General features: G+C 48.7%; 1 protein-coding gene across 1 annotated transcript; it reads left to right on the top strand.

Annotated features, from left to right (window-relative positions):
• Nucleotides 1-18145: 18145 nt before the first annotated feature.
• Nucleotides 18146-20060, top strand: LOC109782232 (cytochrome P450 81Q32-like). The gene is made up of 2 exons (XM_020340839.4): nucleotides 18146-19142; nucleotides 19238-20060. Exons 1-2 carry the CDS (start codon nucleotides 18219-18221, stop codon nucleotides 19853-19855), a joined length of 1542 nt encoding a protein of 513 aa, XP_020196428.2. The 5' UTR covers nucleotides 18146-18218; the 3' UTR covers nucleotides 19856-20060.
• Nucleotides 20061-23919: the final 3859 nt, after the last annotated feature.

Below are 23919 nucleotides of genomic sequence, written 5' to 3'. Positions count from 1 at the left end.
AAACAATTTACCTTTGAATGTGGTAGGAATTTCCAAGTTCTTCTTCATCATGTATGAAGTTGCTTTATCCATGATCTTAACATTTCAGTGGTTCCTGGTCATAGGCTTATCAGCAAGCACTGGACCCCACGTAGGTGAGGTTTATCCATGATCTTAACATTTCTGTGGTTCCTGGTCATAGACTTATCAGCAAGCACTGGACCCCAAGTAGGTGAGGTTTTGACATTGGGTTTCTTCTTTACCACTATGTCAGCTCTCTCTAGTGTCTCTAGTAATGATCTCTTCACTGAATTCATTGCCATAGCTAGCTCATCTGGTAGACATTGCATTTCAGTACTGACATTCTCTTCTTCCACATCAGACTCCTCCATTTCAAATTTGCTAAGTTGTTCAGAACAAAAGTCTAGATGGGCTGACAAAGGATCAGACCTTGCAAACACCGAGGCTGGTTCAGTCTCATCACCAACATTCTTCACCGGAGCCTTGTCCCTGAGCTCTTCAACAAAGTCTTCATGAACTACATTCATCATGCCGAGAAGGTGAAATTCAACTGCAGAAGCAGTCACTTGAGACAGATTTTTGCTTGCACTTGCAAATGGGACGGTCTTGGTAGGGAAGTTGGCCTTATCCAGTTCATCAATGGCTTCTTCATCATTGTCCTCTTCCATGCCATCCTTACCAGAAGCATCCCTGATGTTGTCCTCATTGTTACCTTCCAAGTTATCCAGACCTGGATCATCATCACCTCCATCAGACTCCTCATCAATTTTCTCAAAACCTTCCACTGTAAAGAACAACAGATAGAGTTTCTTTTTCATCTCCACCAGCCTCTCAAAAGGGATTTTCCTCGGATCTCTGCAAGCAACTTTAACTCGGATAGTTTCACAAAAACTTTTGAAAATACCATTCCAATCAACATCCACCAAAATCCCAAAAGAGGCTGTGATCTGGGCAAAGACTTTCGAAGCACACCACTTGGGTGGAATGCCTTCAATCTGTACCCAAGCCTCGGTTAGTACCCCAAATTCATCCAACATTCCTTCCCATTCGCATATTTTGACAGACACCCGAGCAATAGGTAGCTCAAATGGTGGAAACTCAATTAAATGATCTACATTTTTCCATGGTGGGAATCTCAGTAAGAATTTCTTACTCTCCAGTTCTCTGATCTGCCACGGCCATTCCTTGTTCTTACAGAAGATCCCTTTGAGTTGAGTCAACAGTTCCGAGGCAGAAACCTTTCCTCTAACCACCTTAAGAACAGCACAATTCTTATAGTTAAGCCAACTAGATTCAGCCGCCCAGGAACCTCGATATGGTAGAACCCCAGCCCCGATGCAGCACTACCAAAGTAAGTGGCAGCAGGCAGTGGTTTTTGTGACGCCCGGATAATTAAGCTACAGTAATCCCATGTTAATGGTGCCATGTCATCACATTACTGTTGCTAATCCTCACTTGATCCAAATCACTATTCAAATTCATATTCAAATTAAAGTCCAAAATTCAAATTTCACAAACATGAAAACTAAAATGTTCAATTTATGGCAAATAATCTCTAGATATTTGTCATGTTGATACCCATATTTTATAAAGTATTTAAATGCCCTTTAATGAATATAACATGGGCTAAAACAAATATATAAATGCTTTTTAATTTATAAAAACTCTAAACTAATTTATTTTAGTGCCAAAATAATTGAGGTAGTGGTCTAACTATTAACACTCATTTAGGGCTACTTTTATATTTATAAAGCCTAAAAATAAAATAAAACTAAAAGAAACCGAAAGGGTTAACAAAACAGAGCTTTAAAACAGTGGAAAAGGCCCCCCCCATTTTATTTCCTGGGCCGTAGCCCACCCGGCCGGCCCAGGTGGCCCAGCAGCCACCTCCCCGTCTTTGTCGTCTTCTCCCCACACCCCCACTGTTCGTCCGACTGCGCCCGCGGTCGCCGACGGACCAGCTCACCGCCCCGCGCCGCTACAGCCCCCCAGAAGGGATAAGGACGCCGCCTGCGCCCCTAGATCCCCTCTCCCACTTCCCCCTGCCACTCCACTCGCTCTTGCCATCCCCCATCTTCTCCACCGCACCCGATGCACTCGTCGCCGTGCCATCGTCGCCGTCGCGGACACCGTCGACCCCGCGCTGCGCTACTGCGTCCTGGAGCTTCCCCCTTGTCGTCTTCGTCGAACCCAAGGAGGAGATCAAGTCGGGGAGCATCACATCGACGCCACGCCCTCCTTTCTTCTTCGGCCCTGACCTGGATCTCGCCGACGATTACCACCGCTCTACTGCACCCAGCGCCTCCCCGACCAAGTCCCCGTCATCAATGTGAGCAGCACCACGTTTCCCCCTCCGTCCTCCCCCTCGATTTGTTGTTGCTGCTGCTAGCTCCGCCATTGCCGCAGCTCGCTGCCGCTTGGCTCGTCGCCGGCGCGTCTCCGATGACCTAATGGTCACGGGACCATGCTCGCCGTCCCTACCGCACCACGTAGGCCCCGCCTAGCCACTTAGTGCGCTCGAAAGCGAGCTGTAGCCGTGCGCTCGTGCTCACCCGAGCGCCACCGGCACCCTTCGTCGCCGCTCCGGCCAACCTCGGCCTCCCCTGTTGCTGCCACTACCACCGGGCGACGCGCGGCGCTGCCCGCGCTCGATCCCCTTTGGCCGCGCGTCGAATGGACGCGGGAGGCACGATCCCGAACCCCTCCGCACCCCCTGTGGTCGCCGGGGCTCTATCGCCGGTGCGCCGACGCGGTTTGAACCTCCCCGGGGCACCGACAGGTGGGCCCAGGGTCATTAGCCACTAACCCCGGTCCTAAAACCCCCACTGACATGTGGACCCCCCACTTTAACTAATTAGGATTAGTTTAAATTAACTCTGTTAATTAACCCAGCCACTGACAGCTCGGTCCTACCTACTAATTAGACTAATTTTTAAATAAATAAAACCTATAAATAAACTGTCTCACTGGCAGAAGGGACCCACTGGTCAGTTTGACCAGCCAACAGTCAAACTTTGACTGTTGACTGGGCTGCTGACTCAGCCCCCCTGGACCCCACCTGTCAGCCTCACATTGCAATCTATTTGGGTACAACTCCGTGTACCCCTAGCATTTTAATATTTTGTTATGCGTAAAAATAATTTTCAAATTGGTTAAAAGTTAGAAAATTAATATAAAATAAACCGTAGCTCAGATGAAAATACCTTGTACATGAAAGTTGCTTAGAACGACGAGACGAATCCGAATACGCAGTCCGTTCGCCCGCCACACGTCCCTAGCTTAGCGAACCTGCAACATTTCACCTCTGGTTCATGTGTCCGAAAACGCGAAACACCGGGGATACTTTCCCGGATGTTTTTCCCCCTTCGCCGGTATCACCTACTACCGCGTTAGGGCACACCTAACGCCGCTCGTTGTCATGTCATGCATCGTCATGCATATGTTTGTATTATATTTATTGTTTCTTCCCCCTCTTCTCTAGCTAGACACCGAGACCGACGCCGCTGCTACCCAGTATGACTACGGAGTTGACGACCCCTTCTTCTTGCCAGAGCAACCAGGCAAGCCCCCCCCCCCTTGATCACCAGATATCGCCTATTCTACTCTCTACTGCTTGCATTAGAGTAGCGTAGCATGTTACTGCTTTCGGTTAATCCTATTCTGCTGCATAGCCTGTCGTTGTTGCTACAGTTGTTACCCTTACCTGCAATCCTAAATGCTTAGTATAGGATGCTAGTATTCCATCAGTGGCCCTACACTCTTGTCCGTCTGCCATGCTATACTACTGGGCCGTGATCACTTCGGGAGGTGATCACGGGCATATGCTATATACTTTATACTGTTACATTACTTATGATACTGTTCGGAGATGGGGGCTGAAGGGGCAGGTGGCTCCATCCCGGTAGAGGTGGGCCTGGGTTCCCGACGGCCCCCAACTGTTACTTTGTGGCGAAGCGACAGGGCAGGTTGAGACCACCTAGGAGAGAGGTGGGCCTGGCCCTGGTCGGCGTTCGCGGATACTTTAATTAACACGCTTAACGAGATCTTGGTATTTGATATGAGTCTGGCCACTGGCCTATACGCACTAACCAACTACGCGAGAACAGTTATGGGCACTCGACGTCGTGGTATCAGCTGAAGCCTTCGTGATGTCAGCGACTGAGCGGCGCGCGCTGAATTGGACCGTAAGCCTGCGCTTGTATTAAGGGGGCTAGGTCTGCTTCCTGCCGCGTACGCAACGTGCAGGTGTGCAATGGGCGATGGGCCCAGACCCCTGCGCGCATAGGATTTAGACCGGCGTGCTGACCTCTCTGTTGTGCCTAGGTGGGGCTACGACGTGTTGATCTTCTGAGGCCGGGCATGACCCAGGAAAGTGTGTCCGGCCAAAGGGGATCGAGCATGTTGGGTAATGTGGTGCACCCCTGCAGGGAAGTTTATCTATTCGAATAGCCGCGTCCCTCGGTAAAAGGACGACCCGGAGTTGTACCTTGACCTTATGACAACTAGAACCAGATACTTAATAAAACACACCCTTCCAAGTGCCAGATACAACCCGGTGATCGCTCTCTCACAAGTCAACGAGGAGAGGATCGTCGGGTAGGATTATGCTATGCGATGCTACTTGGAGGACTTCAATCTACTCTCTTCTACATGCTGCAACACGGAGGCTGCCAGAAGCGTAGTCTTCGACAAGACTAGCTATCCCCCTCTTATTCTGGCATTCTGTAGTTCAGTCCACCGATATTGCCTCTTTACACATATACCCATGCATATGTAGTGTAGATCCTTGCTTGCGAGTACTTTGGATGAGTACTCACGGTTGCTTTGCTCCCTCTTTTCCCCCTTTTTCCTCTTCTTCCCGGATGCCGCAGCCAGACGTTGGAGCCCAGGATCCAGACGCCACCGTCGACGACGACTCCTACTACACTAGAGGTGCCTACTACTACATGCAGGCCGCTGACGACAACCACGAGTAGTTTAGGAGGATCCCAGGCAGGAGGTCTGCGCCTCTTTCGATCTGTATCCCAGTTTGTGCTAGCCTTCTTAAGGCAAACTTGTTTAACTTATGTCTGTACTCAGATATTGTTGCTTCCGCTGACTCGTCTATGATCGAGCACTTGTATTCGAGCCCTTGAGGCCCCTGGCTTGTATTATGATGCTTGTATGACTTATTTTATTTTTAGAGTTGTGTTGTGATATCTTCCCGTGAGTCCCTGATCTTGATCGTACACGTTTGCGTGTATGATTAGTGTACATTGAATCAGGGGCGTCACAAGTTGGTATCAGAGCCGACTCCCTGTAGGAATCCCCCTTCCACACTCCTTGGCCGAAGTCGAGTCTAGACACTGCAAAGCTTTTTACTATCTTGGCTGTGCGGCTTACGGGCCCACGTCGCCATTAGGTGGTATTAGGATCTTTTACTCCTCGTCTATGCTCTGGGACTCTGATCTCTCTTCTATTCGGGTTAAATGATTTTGCTAACTCTAACTCTAGGTTCTCGTAACTATTTCTCCCGAAGAGCCCTCATTCCGGAAGATCACCTGCTTTGTCAGAAGATTCTGAGGATATCCCTCGATATTTTCCCGAGACCCTTGTGCTCCTCGCCTTTGCAATCCACTGTCACCGATATATCCCTATGGATATCTGTATGCACTTGTCATTCTCTTGATCATTCCTCGTCGCTCTTGTTGTTACAAGATGCCTTGAAATATTTGCCGTTGTCCCAAAAATCCTTGGAGTTTACTGTCTTGCAGTTTTATTTCGCATAAAAACCCTTACGGGTTTTTCCTCACATTTATCGAGGATCCGTTCTTCTCAATTGTTCATGTGTCTCACATAATTCTTCGGAATACTTTTCGATCTTTCGAAAATCCTCTGCAGCCAGTTATTCTTGAAATTCTTGCCTGCTTGCATTATGGTTAATTCCATATGACTAGTAGTCCTCGATAACATAGTCATTTTGAGCCTATTGATTCAATATGTGCGTGCGCACGCAGTCATCAGGTTATCCTTTTTAAAATTTTCTTCCTGACTCAGACGTCATTCCGGACATGAGTTGGTTCTCGGCAATTCAAACTTTTATTGATTGTCCAACTAAGTGTTTTCAACTTATCCATCCTTGATTAGAGCATCTGGTTCTGATCCTTCGTTTTGGAAACCATAATTGCCTTCTATTTAAGCATCAGACTAATCAGGTGATTCTTGAATCTGATGCCTCTGCATTCTTCTTCTTCTGAGTGAGTACCGATACTCACATCAGCTATGTTGTGGATCGCCCGATCCATTGTTGGATTGTTATCCGACAGTGTCCTTCATATTCAATCACCTTGTGAGTTCTTCCCCTGATACATAGTGCCTTTGGTAAATTGTATCATCTGCTTGGCCAACCATGCTCTACTTCCAGCTTGTGTATTACTTTTGAAACTTGTGGTATATGTTACTAAGATGCCCAATGGGTTGAACCTATGCCTTCCCCTAATCCGTGAGAACCCGAAAGTTTTCACAATTCATACTCTTTCGGTGTTCTACCAAATAAAATTCCAACACTATAGTTTTATCAAAGCGAGAGGTGAATGAAATGTTATGCATTAAAGAAGTGGGAGTCGACCTTGAACTTGGTGTTCATGCCCATGAAAATGATGTAGACCGTCTTGGAAGCTTCTTGCAAAATGATTATCTAGCTGTATGATTCTTTCGGTATTCTTGAATTGATTCCTTACAGTTATGGTTCCGACCATGCTGTCCTGATCTAATATATCTGATGGGAATTCATTCCAGTGCCTCGTCTATTTTTGACAAGGTTGAAGTATCTACTGTCACAGGTCAACGACCCGGTTCTACTTCTATCATGTTCTACCTTCGAGTATTACCCCTTGGTATCTCAAAGATGTCTGGCCATTGCACCACATCTTGCTAACTTTGTTGAAGTAATGTCTTTCCTTATCGTAATCACTCTACGGGTTCTGGATTGTTGTCAACCGAGGACACCGACTAGTGAAATTATTCCCTACAAATCAAATACCCCTAGTATTTTTACTGGGAAATTCTGAACCTAATCTGGTCATTCCCAGACTATCGGCCGCATCCTGGTCTTGCTATCTTTAATTGTGCTACCTCGTCCTTCTCTGGTGCACGAATTCTTCAGTGTGTGAGCACGACTTACGTCGAGCTTTCAACATCATGTTGCTTGTCTTGAAAGGCAACTTTGGTTCTGAGCTTGCATCTTATATATTGATCCTATAACTTGCCACTTTGTCATTTCCTTGCTTGTTGTTGTTGTTGTTTGATTGCATCCTCTTGAAACCTCCCGGCAAATGTGTTGGATCACCTTCAACACTTTGACTTCTTCCGAGATGTCAACTGTGCTCATGATGAGAAATACCCTCCTTCCCTTGATGATTTTTATTATCATCGACAACACCCTTGACTTCCTTTCATCGCGAACTTGTCCACATTATGAATACAACTTGCTCTCCAGCTACTGTTGTGTTCTGCCTTGAAGTATCACTGTCTTTTATGTCAATAATGTTGTGAGAATTGCTCCACCTCTTAAGAATTCTTGATATAGTAATGCCTCTCGCCATTTGCGTTCATTTCTTGGTCTCCGTGTTGTTTCTATCCGGGATACGAGCCATTTAACTTTGAAGTGTAATTTCAAAACTTCTAGCAACCCTATTGCTTGAAGTTAATGGTTGATGGCTTGATTCTTAGTCTATTGGTTATTGAATCACCATTCTAACATCGATCGGGATAATTAGTCCGTCCTTCCAGGGGCACGTTTTGATCAATGTTTACTCGTGGATGTTTTCCTCGAACATACTTCGTTATCTACTTCGGTATGTCTAATATTATCTCCTTGTTCACATAATTGTGGAAATCCATCTTTTTGGAAACCTCGAGGAATTGTCGCTGATTCCATCAGCCACCTCCTCATCCTCTCATTGGTTTACTGATGAACTCTTGTTTCGGAACTAGCTTCCATAGTTCAGTTCCTGAGAATCTTCGATGTCATGTCGTCAATTTGTGTCGCACCTTTTCTCCTCGAGCATCCTGAGTTTGAGGTATCCTGACACCAAGCAGATCTGAATCTCGGTCAGATATGATGGTTGGAACATATTTCCAAGAGTTATAACATTGGTCTTTATGTGACCCGGTAAGGTGTTGTCGTGCCTAGCACACCTGGTCGGAGGCCCTATTGTTATAGATTCCTTTTCAGCAAGGTTATCCATTCTTCCATGAGGAAATCGTAAGACTTATTCTACAAGTTGTTCCTGATGGGTCCTTTGTGCATCCAAATTCTGACCCTTACTTGATGACCATGTCAATGCTATCTCGAAGCATGTCTGTGGCACTCTGATCATCGATAAGAACATTTGAAGCACCATGCTAAATTTACTTTATCAATTATTCAAACATAGTTGTTTGGGAAATGTCATGAACTTCCTCTCCCCTAACCTAAATGGTTTTCTACATTATATCATGTCATGGATATCATGCTCTGCTTGTCTTTGGGAAGGATATACCCTGAAATATGTGTTTAATCACATTTTTCTTTCCATTGTTCTGATTAAATCTGATAGACACTTTTCCCATTCCATTGGTTTGTTTAAACCCTTTCTTGTGATCTATATAATCTAAGAAGTAAAGATTCACTGCTTATGTAAACACCTCGGTGTACAACTTCGTCAGCAAGACCCTGTTACTATTGTTGATGACATTCCGGTAGCCGCCGATGGACGAGAACTTTGCCTACTGGTCCGCCTCGTTTCAACAAGCAGGAAAATGGTTCTCTTCGTCCCTCTCCCTTGGTACCGACATTGTTGCCGACATAACTGATAGGGTACCCTCTGACATGTCTTGCTATCATGACCGTGCAAGATGTCAACGCCCTTCCTACTTTAATCACATGGTGGGCCCATAACCCACAGTTCCACAGGATCGAAACCTGACTCTCCTGTGCACCCCCTGTTCCCAAATTTATTCCTCGCGCGTGGCCTCGTATGTAATTCATGGACCACCGTCCTACTGATCTATACTGGTATCAGACAGAATACTTATTCCGATTGCTTTGAACCCATTTCACACTCTGTTTCAGGCATCGAACGAATGCCTGCCGCTTGAAACTTCTCATGACACCTTCTTACTTTGCTCTCGATATTTTCTAAAAGGTTTTTAATTCGAGAGTTACTTTCCCCCACCTTCCCCGATGTTATCAACAAGTTAGCCGACCTTGCAGAGGTCTGTTCTCCCGGCCCCTTTATTCTTTCGTAAGTGCGATGGAGTTCCCAAAGAAAGGATGCCAACTTCATCATGAGAACCTGAAGCAGAGAAATGAAGACATCAAGGTTATGGATCGGCCTCTTCGAGAAGAGCAACCAAGACCGAGAACACTCGCTAGGAATTCGTAACCAGAACCTTCTCCCTCTACTCCGCCTCTTAAATCTCGGGACGAGATTTCTTGTAGTGGAGGAGAATTGTGACGCCCGGATAATTAAGCTACAGTAATTCCATGTTAATGGTGCCATGTCATCACATTACTGTTGCTAATCCTCACTTGATCCAAATCACTATTCAAATTCATATTCAAATTAAAGTCCAAAATTCAAATTTCTCAAACATGAAAACTAAAATGTTCAATTTATGGCAAATAATCTCTAGATATTTGTCATGTTGATACCCATATTTTATAAAGTATTTAAATGCCCTTTAATGAATATAACATGGGCTAAAACAAATATATAAATGCTTTTTAATTTATAAAAACTCTAAACTAATTTATTTTAGTGCCAAAATAATTGAGGTAGTGGTCTAACTATTAACACTCATTTAGGGCTACTTTTATATTTATAAAGCCTAAAAATAAAATAAAACTAAAAGAAACCGAAAGGGTTAACAAAACAGAGCTTTAAAACAGTGGAAAAGGCCCCCCCCCCATTTTATTTCCTGGGCCGTAGCCCACCCGGCCGGCCCAGGTGGCCCAGCTGCCACCTTCCCGTCTTTGTCGTCTTCTCCCCACACCCCCACTGTTCGTCCGACCGCGCCCGCGGTCGCCGACGGACCAGCTCACCGCCCCGCTCCGCTACAGCCCCCCCGGAAGGGATAAGGACGCCGCCTGCGCCCCTAGATCCCCTCTCCCACTTCCCCCTGCCACTCCACTCGCTCTTGCGATCCCCCCATCTTCTCCACCGCACCCGATGCACTCGTCGCCGTGCCATCGTCGCGGACACCGTCGACCCCGCGTTGCGCTACCGCGTCCTGGAGCTTCCCCCTCGTCGTCTTCGTCGAACCCAAGGAGGAGATCAACTTGGGGAGCATCACATCGACGCCACGCCCTCCTTTCTTCTCCAGCCCCGACCCGGATCTCGCCGACGATTACCACTGCTCTGTTGCACCCACCGCCTCCCCGAGCAACTCCCCGTCATCGATGTGAGCAGCGCCGCGTTTCCCCCTCCGTCCTCCCCCTCGATTTGCTGTTGCTGCTGCTAGCTCCGCCATTGTGGCAGCTCGCTGCCGCTTGGCTCGTCGCTGGCGCGTCTCCGATGACCTAATGGTCACGGTACCATGCTCGCCGTCCCTACCGCACCATGTAGGCCCCGCCTAGCCACTTAGTGCGCTCGAAAGCGAGCTGTAGCCGCGCGGTCGTGCTCACCCGAGCGCCACTGCCGCCCTTCGTCGCCGCTCCGGCCAACCTCGGCCTCCCCTGCTGCTGCCACGACCACTGGGCGACGCGCGGCGCTGCCCGCGCCCGATCCCCTTTGGCCGTGCGTCGAATGGACGCGGGAGGCACGATCCCGAACCCCCCGCACCCCCTGTGGTCGCCGGGGCTCTGTCGCTGGCGTGCTGCCGCGGTTTGAACCTCCCTGGGGCACCGACAGGTGGGCCCAGGGTCATTAGCCACTAACCCTGGTCCTAAAACCCCCACTGACATGTGGAGCGCCCCCCCCCACTTTAACTAATTAGGATTAGTTTAAATTAACTCTGTTAATTAACCCAGCCACTCATAGCTCGGTCCCACCTACTAATTAGACTAATTTTTAAATAAATAAAACCCGAAATAAATTGTCCCACTGACAGAAGGGACCCACTGGTCAGTTTGACCAGCCAACAGTCAAACTTTGACTGCTGACTGGGCTGCTGACTCAGCCCCCCTGGACCCCACCTATCAGCCTCACATTGCAATTTGTTGGGTACAACTCTGTGTACCCCTAGCATTTTAATATTTTGTTATGCGTAAAAATAATTTTTCAAATTTATTAAAAGTTAGAAAATTAATATAAAATAAACCGTAGCTCAGATGAAAATACCTTATACATGAAAGTTGCTCAGAACGACAAGACGAATCCGAATACGCAGTCCGTTCTCCCGCCACACGTCCCTAGCTTAGCGAATCTGCAACATTTCACCTCTGGTTCATGTGTCCGAAAACGCGAAACACCAGGGATACTTTCCCGGATGTTTTTCCCCCTTCGCCGGTATCACCTACTACCGCGTTAGGGCACACCTAACGCCGCTCGTTGTCATGTCATGCATCGTCATGCATATGTTCGCATTATATTTATTGTTTCTTCCCCCTCTTCTCTCGCTAGACACCGAGACCGACGCCGCTGCTACCCAGTATGACTACGGAGTTGACGACCCCTTCTTCTTGCCAGAGCAACCAGGCAAGCCCCCCCCCCCTTGATCACCAGATATCGCCTATTCTACTCTCTACTGCTTGCATTAGAGTAGCGTAGCATGTTACTGCTTTCGGTTAATCCTATTCTGCTGCATAGCCTGTCGTTGTTGCTACAGTTGTTACCCTTACCTGCAATCCTAAATGCTTAGTATAGGATGCTAGTATTCCATCAGTGGCCCTACACTCTTGTCCGTCTGCCATGCTATACTACTGGGCCGTGATCACTTCGGGAGGTGATCACGGGCATATGCTATATACTTTTTACAGTTACATTACTTATGATACTGTTCGGAGATGGGGGCTGAAGGGGCAGGTGGCTCCATCCCGGTAGAGGTGGGCCTGGGTTCGCGACGGCCACCGACTGTTACTTTGTGGCGGAGTGACAGGGCAGGTTCAGACCACCTAGGAGAGAGGTGGGCCTGGCCCTGGTCGGCGTTCGCGAATACTTTAATTAACACGCTTAACGAGATCTTGGTATTTGATATGAGTCTGGCCACTGGCCTATACGCACTAACCAACTACGCGGGAACAGTTATGGGCACTCGACGTCGTGGTATCAGCTGAAGCCTTCGTGACGTCAGCGACTGAGCGGCGTGCGCCGAATTGGACCGTAAGCCTGCGCTTGTATTAAGGGGGCTAGGTCTGCTTCCTGCCGCATACGCAACGTGCAGGTGTGCAATGGGCGATGGGCCCAGACCCGTGCGCGCATAGGATTTAGACCGGCGTGCTGACCTCTCTGTTGTGCCTAGGTGGGGCTATGACGTGTTGATCTTCCGAGGCCGGGCATGACCCAGGAAAGTGTGTCCGGCCAAAGGGGATCGAGCGTGTTGGGTAATGTGGTGCACCCCTGCAGGGAAGTTTATCTATTCGAATAGCCGTGTCCCTCGGTAAAAGGACGACCCAGAGTTGTACCTTGACCTTATGACAACTAGAACCGGATACTTAATAAAACACACCCTTCCAAGTGCCAGATACAACCCGGTGATCGCTCTCTCACAGGTCGACGAGGAGAGGATTGTCGGGTAGGATTATGCTATGCGATGCTACTTGGAGGACTTCAATCTACTCTCTTCTACATGCTGCAACACGGAGGCTGCCAGAAGCGTAGTCTTCGACAAGACTAGCTATCCCCCTCTTATTCTGGCATTCTGCAGTTCAGTCCACCGATATTGCCTCTTTACACATATACCCATGCATATGTAGTGTAGATCCTTGCTTGCGAGTACTTTGGATGAGTACTCATGGTTGCTTTGCTCCCTCTTTTCCCCCTTTTTCCTCTTCTTCCCGGATGCCGCAACCAGACGTTGGAGCCCAGGATCCAGACGCCACCGTCGACGACGACTCCTACTACACTAGAGGTGCCTACTACTACGTGCAGGCCGCTGACGACGACCAGGAGTAGTTTAGGAGGATCCCAGGCAGGATGTCTGCACCTCTTTCGATCTGTATCCCAGTTTGTGCTAGCCTTCTTAAGGCAAACTTGTTTAACTTACGTCTGTACTCAGATATTGTTGCTTCCGCTGACTCGTCTATGATCGAGCACTTGTATTCGAGCCCTCGAGGCCCCTGGCTTGTATTATGATGCTTGTATGACTTATTTTATTTTTAGAGTTATGTTGTGATATCTTCCCGTGAGTCCCTGATCTTGATCGTACACGTTTGCGTGTATGATTAGTGTATGATTGAATCGGGGGCGTCACAGTTTTGCCCAAGCGGCACAATTGTTAACATTATGACTCCCAACACAGATAAAGCATTTCTTCGGCTCCACACAATTCCCCACATAGTGACCAAGCCAACTACAATTGAAACAGATCATATCTTTGTATTTTGGGTCAAGGACTTGTACCGCTGGAGGGGGAGGGGGTGGTGGTGGGGCTGTAGTCATCGGAGGGGCAGCTTGGGGTTGATTCCCTTGATTTGCCGGTTTGTGCACCCCCTGCCGCCCTGGTTTCCCGGTGTTGCCCGAGGACGAAGCAGCAGCTTTTCCATCCTGCGGGTTGGGCTTCTTCCCCGGTGGTGGCCGGTGATTTCTTTGCGCCATCTGGCCGCGATTCTCCATCCCACTCTTAACTGCCTCTAAGAACGATCTAGGAAATCCTGACCCCTCGGTAGATACTTTGAAAGTAGTTGGAACAGGATCAAAAGGACCCACAGTCGAGATTGGGAAGCAGTCCTGGACCGTGAATTTCTTTGATAAGAACAAATCCTTCCTAACCCAAAACAATTTAGGAATGGCGTATTTAGGGTTTGGGGGCACCTGCCTATGTTTATGTAGGCGGCGACAGTGGGTCGGGGAGGGGATAACCCATAGCTGGCCAAAGAAATCCGCCACCTCCTCCCCATCCCCGCTCACCAAAGCAGAAGACGTCTTTTGAAAACCCGTTTTCTTCCTAACCACACATCCTTTGATCAACGGGGATGGGGTAGGGGTCGGCCCCATAGCTGCAGCCAGCTGGTTTGAACCCAGGCCAGCCTTTCTCGCAGAAGCGAGTTCATCGGAGGTAGCATGGTTTGCCGGAACCGGAGTTTCACAGGAAACTCTCAATGATCCAGGGGTGGATGGGGAAACACAAGAGCTAATCGAAGCGACAACCCTTCCAATCGCATCAGGAAAACTCTCCCTAGCAAATTTGTCACCCAAATCAACGTGAAAATCCCCACCCAAACGAGGTTCAGATCGAACTTTTTGTAAATCCACACATGAACGAGCTTTGGATCGAATGATTTGTACCTTGTCAGGAAGATGAGGTTTCTCCCCGCGGTCACCCGGCCATGGCGGAGGTTCAAGGTTGCATCCAACCTTGTTCCTCCTGCGCCTTGCTTGCAGGTCGGGGTCACCCTGCAAGGCCCGCGCGCCGGGATGCTGGTGCTTTAGGGGGCCCTCGGAAGGGCGGTCCCCGGCGGCAGGTATTCCGGCGGGATGTTGGTGATCTGCACCACCGGTGGGGGACGTATGTTGAGCCCTCGTCTTGAAGCGCACCCACCGCGCCGCCTGCCTTGGTTCTGTCGACTCCGCCTCCTGGATGGCCCAGAAGATGAACTCGTAGTCCATCCCTCCGTCGTCGCCCGCAAAGCGAGCGCGCTCTTCGAATGTCGCGAATCGAAGGATCTCCAGGAGGATGTCGGGCCACCTGGAGCGGTTTGGGAATCTCTCCCTCACCACCCGCGGCATCTCCGCTTGCGCCTCCGGTGACGACGCGTCGATCTCCGGGAGCACCGGCACCGGCGGCTGGAACGGCGCAGCCACCTGATGAACGGGGCGCATCCTCCGCGCCCTCGTCCCGCGTCCCCCCCCCCTACCATCTCGCGCACCGGATTTGGCGGTGGGAAGTTGCAGAGGGCTGCGGCTCGATCTAAGATGTGGAGGTGCGGGATGGGAACTGGGGACAGGTAGGCTCGCGGTGCCATTAATGGCGGCATCGGCGCCATTAATGTTGGTAGGTGAGGTTTCGCCTACCCCGTCCATCCTCCACGCACAATCCTGCCTCTGACGTCTGATCTTAATAAGTGTTTACTAAATATAAAATTATTATTTTTAATACAGTCACATTCATATAAGTAGATAATATTAAAACATTGTCGAGTATCACATCTAGCAACTCGCCAACTCCCAAAAAGAGCAGATCGTACATAGGCGAATAGGAGGCACCCACGACTTCCCTTTGTGCCGCCGGCGCCACCGCTGGTTCCCTCTCCCTCTGACAGCCGCTCCGGCGACGGGAGGGAGGGAGAACCTCGGATCTATGCTTCGGGTGGGTTCTCCGTAGGGTTAGGGTTGAGGGAGACGTTGCCGAGGCCAGTGACGTCGCGTCTGAATAAGTTTCCCCAGCTTCCATTCACGGTCAGGCGGACGGGGCTCTTACCTTCGTCTAGGAGCCAGCGGGGTGGGGGATCCCCGGATCTCGTCAAGGTCGCGGGCTATAGTGTTTGGAAGTCGAGGCAGAAAAAGGGAAGCAGCATGGTGGCGATTATGTCGTGGTTGAAAATGATGACTTGCTTGGGTCTGGTTGCAGAGGGGTCTTCTCTTTATGGACGATGAGACGGAGCTATGGAGATCTTCGTGTTTTCCTGGTTGCTTTAGGGCGCTCTTTGTTATTCTGATTCTTTGTGCGTGTGTTAGAGTGTAATTGTGCGGGTCAAGGACTTTATATTATTTTGTGAGTTAAATACAAGTATACATTTTAAAATAAATACGAGAATATTATACCCCCGCAAAAGAAAATACTACAAAATACGGAGTAATTTATGTGAGGACAATCCTCTATTGCATCGGTGAGGACAAACACCTGGCACGCGGCTACACGAACGAAGATGTGTCTCCATCCAACTACTACTGTATTTGTTTACCAGAACGATTTAAGATTTTTCTTTTCATCAACTCACAGATTATTAGACAAAAGAAAAAACAAATTCCTGATCCACCACGCTGATTAGGGTTATATATAGCCTCCACACAAAATCTAGCCGTTATACACTGATTAGGGTTTGTGGCAGTGGCTATGTCAAATGAACTCGGTGGTGCCGGATAGATCAAATCGGTGGGTCCGAGTTTGACTTTAGGTTTAGGACATATATGGATATGAGAAAGTGGTTGAGGGCTTTGGAGCATATCACTGAGCACTTTGAGCAAGCAAGCCATTAAGCAACACCTCATCCCCTTTTAATAGTATTGGCTTTCCTATGGACTCAATGTGAACTTGGATCACTAAAATGAAAATCTAGAGTCTTGAGCTTTTGCCAATGATTGTCCTTAGCATCTGGAAGGGGTTCCACATCCTCTTATCCATGCCACTCCAATGTTGAATTTATCTGAAATATATTAGATGAAAATATTAGTCCAACAAGAGACATGTTGACATTAATTATCAAAATCACCCAGGGAGCACTTGTGCTTTCAACCCGGGCCTCAATGTTGAGGTCACGGATGGCGGCGGCGCAGGGCTCGGGGCCGGCGAACGGGTTGTACGAGCGAGTCGTGGATGAACCGGGCGAAGACATGGCGGTGCGCGGGTAGGGCTAGGGGCAGCAGCGGCGGTGGAACGGGACGGCTGCGGGTCGGGCGCGGCACCGGGTCGGGTTAGGGTTTGTGGGGGCGGGAGAGGCAGCGGCGGCGGGTGATGTGGCGGCTGTGGGGGCACGCTGCGGGAGGGAGGCAGCAGCGAGGGGGCGGCGCAACGGGCGACGACGGCGCATGCGAGAGGTGCACGGCGGCGGCGGACGGCGCGGCAGGGAGGCGGAAGCGGGCGGCGGCGGCGCGGCTGGAGAGGGGGGAGGGGCACGACGGCGGCAAGTGCGGCGGTGGTGGGGAGAGGCGGCGGCGGCTCGTGCGGGGAGGGCGCGGCTGCGGCGGCGCAAGCCCTAGGGGAGTAACGACCAAGATGATACCATGTAGACGGGAAAGTTTGCAATACAATAGACGTTGTATTGATGTGATGCTGATGCACGTATATATAATTACAGGGTAGACCTCTACTTTAACTATACAAGACTAGAAGGTGGACCACATCTCCAATATACATGCAACATAAAATACATACTCAACACAGGGAAGAACCTTGCTCTCCTAGGGAAGAGCCAGGGCTGGAAGGGTTCCTACTCTCCTAGGGGAGAGCCGCGGCTGTTTATTTATTAAGGCAGAATACCTTGCCGTGAGGTACAAGAGAAGGATTAGGAATCCTGTTTGTTTACAAGAAGGAATAAAGATAGATACGGAAGAAAGATAGTTGAGATTACGTAGAGTATACTACTCCCTCCATTATGTCTATAGGTTTTTACAAAAGTCAAACATTACAAACTTTGACTATATTTATAAAAAAAAATAGGCACATCTAGAATACCAAGTGCACATCATTGGATACATAATGAGTTATATTTTCAGATTGTACATGTTTGATATTGTAGATGTGGACAATTTTCTCTATACACTTGGTCAAAGTTTACAAAGTTTGACTTTCAGAAAAATCTATAGGCACTACATTATGGAATGGAGGGAGTAGTTAAACTCTAACATATATAACAATGGCGCACCAGTGACGTACATCTTGCTTAATCTTTTCTCTATAGAAGTAATAACAGATGTTTGCTTGGGCCAACCAACCTAGGCTAGCTAGCAAGCCTTCGGTCCTCCGACGGAGGTTAACGCTAGCAATTCGATCCAATCCTTTGTTTTTGACCTTATCATCAGTCAATCCAATCAGACATTTTTCTCCAAGAAAAAAAGGAAGATGAATCCAAGAAGCAACGCCAACAGCGAGATTCTACGGCATCTCCGAAGAAACGAAATCTACAACGCATTACACCCGAGAAAGAGACCTTGCCTATGAAAGCGAAACAGAGGCTGGTTGGTCCACTGGCGCGGCCTGCGACGGTTCCTTGCCGTCGAGCTCTTCTCGGCTTCCCGCGTGGACCTCCCATTCCCGCAGCCATGGGATCCTCCTCATTCTATATCTATACCACTAGCTGTCTCTGACAGTCTGACTGCCATAGCACTGCACTACTACGTGGGAGAGGTGTCTCGGATCTTTCCTCGCCGACACGAGCCATGGACGCCGCCACAGAGGGAACGGCCAGCGGCGGCGTCTTCGTACTCCTACTCCTCCTCGTTGCCGGTGTCGTCGCCGTCTTTTTGCGGCTGAGGCTACGGTGGGGGGACGGGAGCAGCGGCGCGCCGAGCCCGCCGTCGCTCCCGCTGCTCGGCCACCTGCACCTGCTCAAGAAGACGCTGCACCGCTCGCTAGCCGCGCTCGCAGGGGCGGCGCCGCTTCTGTCGCTGCGGCTGGGCGCGCGAAGGGCGCTGGTCGTGTCCACGCACGCGGCGGCCGAGGAGTGCTTCACGGCGCACGACGCGGCGCTGGCAGGCCGGCCGCGGATGCTCGCCGGGGAGATCCTCGGCTACGGGCGCACCACCATCGTGTGGGCCTCCCACGGGGCACACTGGCGCGGCCTGCGACGGTTCCTTGCCGTCGAGCTCTTCTCAGCTTCCCGCGTCGCCGCTCTCGCCGCCGACCGCCGCGCCGAGGTCGCGTCCCTCGTCGAGAACCTGCTCCACGACGTCGACGCCAGCGCCGGGGGTGGGGGTGGGACTGTCACGCTCCGGCCCCGGCTCTTTGAGCTGGTGCTTAACGTGATGCTGCGCGCGCTCACCGCGCGCCGGCATGCCGGCGACGTGGGCAGGATCCAGGAGATCATCGAGGAGACGTTTGCGGTGACCGGCGCTCCCAGCTTCGGGGACTTCTTCCCGGCGCTTCGCTGGGTCGACCGTCTCCGCGGCGTCGAGGCGGCGCTTGCAAGCCTGCAGGCAAGGCGTGACGCGTTCGTCACTGGCCTCATCGATGACCAACGGCGGATGCGCAACGCAGGCGGACGAGACGACGTGGACAAGAAGGGCGTAATCGACGTGCTCTTGGAGCACCAAGAAACCGATCCCGAGTATTACAGCGACACCGTCGTCAAAGGCATTGTCTTGGTGAGTAGCTAGCATATTTTTCAAACTGCGTGGGTGACATTTTGGCGATCCGTGACAGCAACATGGTTGCCATGTCCATGCTGACTGTCATTCAGGTACTGCTCACTGCCGGCACCGACACATCGGCGCTGACCACCGAGTGGGCGATGGCGCTGCTAATGACGCACCCGGCGGCGATGGCGAAGGCGAGGGCCGAGATAGATGCCATTGTCGGCATGGATCGATTGGTTGACGAGTCGGACCTAGCCAATCTACCTTATCTACAGTGTGTTGTCAAGGAGACGCTTCGGCTCTGCCCCGTCGGCCCGATCATCCCGGCGCACGAGGCCATGGAGGACTGCACTGTGGGTGGCTTCCATGTCCCGCGCGGTACGATGATCCTCGTGAACGCTTGGGCGATACACCGGGACGCCAATGTCTGGGACGCGCCGGAGGAGTTCAGGCCGGAGCGGTTCTTGGGCAGGGACACGGTCACCACGCCCATGCTGCCGTTCGGGCTTGGCCGGAGGCGATGCCCTGGGGAGGGCCTGGCGATGCGCCTTGTTGGCTTGACTCTTGCAACGCTCGTGCAGTGCTTTGAGTGGGATGTTGGTCAAGGCGACGCCATTGACATGGCTGAAGGTGGGGGGTTGTCAATGCCGATGGCGACGCCGTTGGCGGCAGTCTGCCGGCCCCGGGAGTTTGTCAAGAGTGTGCTCTCTGCTTCCGCTTGATGGACTGCGAACGGGTCTCTGAAGGAAAAGAAAAGAAAACTTGGATTAAAATTGTTTAGCAGTGGCGCACTGGTGCCAGGGATCGTCGAGATCCCTTAACTAAACAAGTCTCCTACTCATGCTCGATAGAAAGGTTCGTGGCCAGCCGTGCGATATCTGTTGTTCAGTTTTTCTTTAGTCTGTTTTATAAGAAGACTTTTTAGTACCTTATTTTCTTTATGACTTGTGGGTCTGCTTTATGACTCCATATTGTTCAATGATGGGATAACCAGAAAGAAAAGTAAAAAAGTCAAGAAAAGCCCAAACAAAAGACAAAAATACAAAGGTGAACATGGTTCCACGCACATCCACATCTTTCCCTAATAATAAAGCGCGGATTGACTTTGTCGGGTTCACCGTCACAATACGCTTCTTTCTGTGAATTTACACTTCAGTTTTTTTTCAACACGTTCATATTTTTTCCAAAATCCAAGTGGTACTATAATAATCTATTTATAGATCACTTCATGTTTCGTCCGTCTGCTATTTTACTAGGTACGCTAATTTTTGTCTATATATATCGTCGCTCGTCACCAAGCCAGCCCGAGCGAACGAACCAGGCCATGTGCGCCCAGCACACCCGGCCCACTCTCGCGGCCCCGAGAGGGAAATTTACTAAACAAGGTTTTTACTGTCTAAAAAAAGGTTTTTACTGTAATAATAGTCCCACCTCGCTCCTTTGCGCCCAAAAACATCAACTTTTATACGTTGGCGGCCTCGCTGCATCAGAAGTCAACAAGCAACAAGCGAAGGACGGGAACAGGACAAATGAATATTTCCGCAAGTGGAAACAGGACGCAAAGGCATATAAACTTCTCTAATAATAGAAGGTTGTGAAAAAATCGGATTGGATTAGCGCAATGGGCAGCGTCGACGATGTACGATTTGACTCAGATGGCAAAAACTAAGAATAGAATAATCGGCAGGACAACCCTTGAAAACAGCCTGCTATCTTCGGTGAAGAAACAAAGCAGTGGTGCAAATCGTAGCATCCGCCGACACCGCCGTTCCAGCCGGCGAGCACGCGAGAGCCGCCTACCGCGTGAGATATCGGATGCTTTCCGGCAAGCAAAATTTCTTCACTCAAGAAGGAGTCATGCACACGATTGCCGGGTTTGGCTCTACATTTTCTTTTAAATAGGATTTACATCTGTTTTTTTTTGTTGTACTCATACTAACTACACAGGTTATGACACACAAGGCGGAAACATATTTGTCTAGACGCCCAAATGAAGTAAATACATAAATTATCTCGAGGAGCTGTTGACCCAGATTTATACGAGTTCATAATAAATCATCAACATTAAAACATAGGCATTTACATGTCATGGCTACATAGTCTTTAGTTGTTCTCAAAAAAGTTATTTTTCTGGATCAGGAAGAAGATGCCATGCTTGATGTCCCTTAAGACCGTCATGTTGAACGTGGTACGGAGGAACCTGACAACCAGCTTAAACATCATTTTAACCCAAACATTGATACTATGGAGAAATGAGAACAATTGGGATGCATATACGATGCTTTTATTGTCTGATGTCAGTGCAATAGTTAACCTGCCGGTGTGGTGTGTTTTATTACTAGGTACCGATAGACTGAAATACAAAGTTGTACTAAAGTCGTCGGACAATAAACATGGTGTATACGACAATGCTCTTACTTTAATATCATTTTTTTCACTTTCTAAATTACTTCAAAGAAAAGCATGATTCTGATACTATGTCCAGCGTAATTAAATTTATTTATACGTAACTACCTATGCTCTATTTATGATGCAAAAATTATATCAGTTTTTAATCAACAACAGATTCATACAGTATACGAAACTCACATGTAGGCAAGCAATTTGGATGGCAATCTCGAGTCATGGAAGCTAAGAAACAAAGAAGGGAAAAAGATAGAGAGCAGTATGCACGGGCCAATGAAGAACTAAAAAAGCGTCATGAAGCGTATCAACTAAAAAAATAAAGATCCGCCTCAGTTGCAAAGAAAAATACATAAATGGCAGGAAGAAATATGCAAATATGGAGCCACCACAGAAGGTAAAAAGGTGTGACTGAAAAAGGCAGAAATACACAAATATGCAACCAGAACAAAAGAAAACTTACCTGCAAATTTTTTCAAAGAAAAGCTGGAATAGAGCAAATTACAACTAACTGTGGGCGCAACACACTAAGCAAAGAGTCAGTTGCGATGGATAATCTTGCATATATCGCGTCAAGACACAAGTTAGTACATTGGTTCATACAACAAGGTCTTCACAGTAGCGCACACACACAACATGCCTGGACGCAGGGCGAAGTATGCGACATTTTTATTGTGTGATATCAGTAACTCAACACAAGTGTTGTGTGTATGATATTTTTATTATCAGTATAGTAGTAAGGGTAGACATGTGGGGCGGGGGTGACTCGCATGGCTGTAGTAACAGAAATTAAACGTGTTATTATATTCACTAGTATGCTTACCTTCATTTGCAAAAGCATGGGCCATAAATCCATCGTAATGTGTTAATGGAATGTAGTAATGCATAAATCTAGCTATCCACGATTAGGAAAATTCACATGTAGTAATGAGTTAATGGAATGTAGTAACAGAGTGAAGGGAACATAGTAATGTTCTGATGTCTATTACCATCATGAGTCGTGTGGCTGTAGTAATGAAAGTTAAATTTTTTACTATATTCACTAGTGTTTTTACCTTCATTTGCTAAAGCATGGGAGAAAAATCCAACGTAACGAGTTAATGGAATGTAGTAATGGACCATATTCATTGCGCCTCTCCGCATAATTTCTGCATAATGTAGCTGTGCACGATTAGGAAAATTTGCATGTAGCAATGAGTTAATGGAATGTAGTAACAGACTGAAGTGAACATAGTAATGTAGTGATGTCTATTATCATCAGTGTTCTCTTTTACGAGGTTGCTTCACTTTTTACTAACATGCACTATGCATGGTAATGCTACTTTCAATATATGATAAACCAATTACTAGATGATCTTTCATTTACGATTAGAGGATCTAGTAGTGGTGTGTGTGCAGCCTTTCAATTCCATTACCATATATGCTAATACTTTTACTGTTTAGTGGCAGGAGGTGTGGGTCTTAGTAAGACGCGTGGAATCCGTAAAGCATTTATCTCGTTACCATATACACTGTTTTTTTTACTGTGATTAATTAGCAAACAGAGATGCCGCGCAGGGGTGAGGCGCAAGGGAGGGTAACAAAAATTAGACCCGTTACGATATTTGCACTTGCTTTTACCCTCATTTTCTCTAGTATGGCGGATGTGTGGCTGCCCAGCCCGAGCGGCTCACCGACCGGCGCGTAGGATTAGATGTTTTGCGCGCACGCTTAGTTTAGCGCGACCGTGTGTATATATATACACGTACTCCTGCACCCATTTAGCTTTTACTTAAAAAATAATAAGTGAAAAAAGATCCATCTAAAACAAACAGAGGTTATTGGTCCTATTTTTTAGGCGTTTTTATATGCGATGCGCTTATCCATCTCTCCTCCCGTTTCATTGGCGTTATGCGGCGGCGCGCGACGGCGGCGCCGGCTCGCACGCCTGGAGATTGGAGGTCTACATCGGCCTCCAAGAGAAGGAGCTCGCTCCGCAGCAGCTTCCATTGGCAGCGCCTCATCTTCTCACCGGCCAACAACGGCCTGACCGACCAGGTTTGTTTCGGGCCGGCGCCTGACTCTCATGTTTGAAACCAGATCGACAAGGCACTCAACTCTCGTTTTCTTTGTAGGTGGCTGGAATCCGGTGATCGTTGCCTTCCGCGTCGCCAACAACCGAGTGCCATCCATGAGAACAATGGAACCCAGTTCTTACTGGTGGGCGTAAAAAGTCTACTCCAAGTTCTCCAACCGCAAGCAACTTTGGAGTCCACCAATCACTGGTTAGATCTAGTTGCTCTTCTTCTTCTAAATCTTTCTTTGAGTCAACAGTGCGTAAACCATCATAGATCTGGTACGAATTGGTTGCATGCAGTATTTTCTGCACTTTTTTCTTCTAATA

Source organism: Aegilops tauschii, chromosome 2, assembly GCF_002575655.3.
Source record: "Aegilops tauschii subsp. strangulata cultivar AL8/78 chromosome 2, Aet v6.0, whole genome shotgun sequence".
In the NCBI taxonomy this organism is placed as follows: domain Eukaryota; kingdom Viridiplantae; phylum Streptophyta; class Magnoliopsida; order Poales; family Poaceae; genus Aegilops; species Aegilops tauschii.
This window is presented reverse-complemented; position numbering and strand designations above follow the sequence as displayed.

Bases quoted from the DNA above. Each gene is read 5' to 3' on its own strand.
- LOC109782232 (XM_020340839.4), top strand. From the start codon at position 18,219: ATGGACGCCGCCACAGAGGGAACGGCCAGCGGCGGCGTCTTCGTACTC. The intron at 19,143-19,237 runs GTGAGTAGCTAG...ACTGTCATTCAG, and splicing joins TCGTCAAAGGCATTGTCTTG to GTACTGCTCACTGCCGGCAC.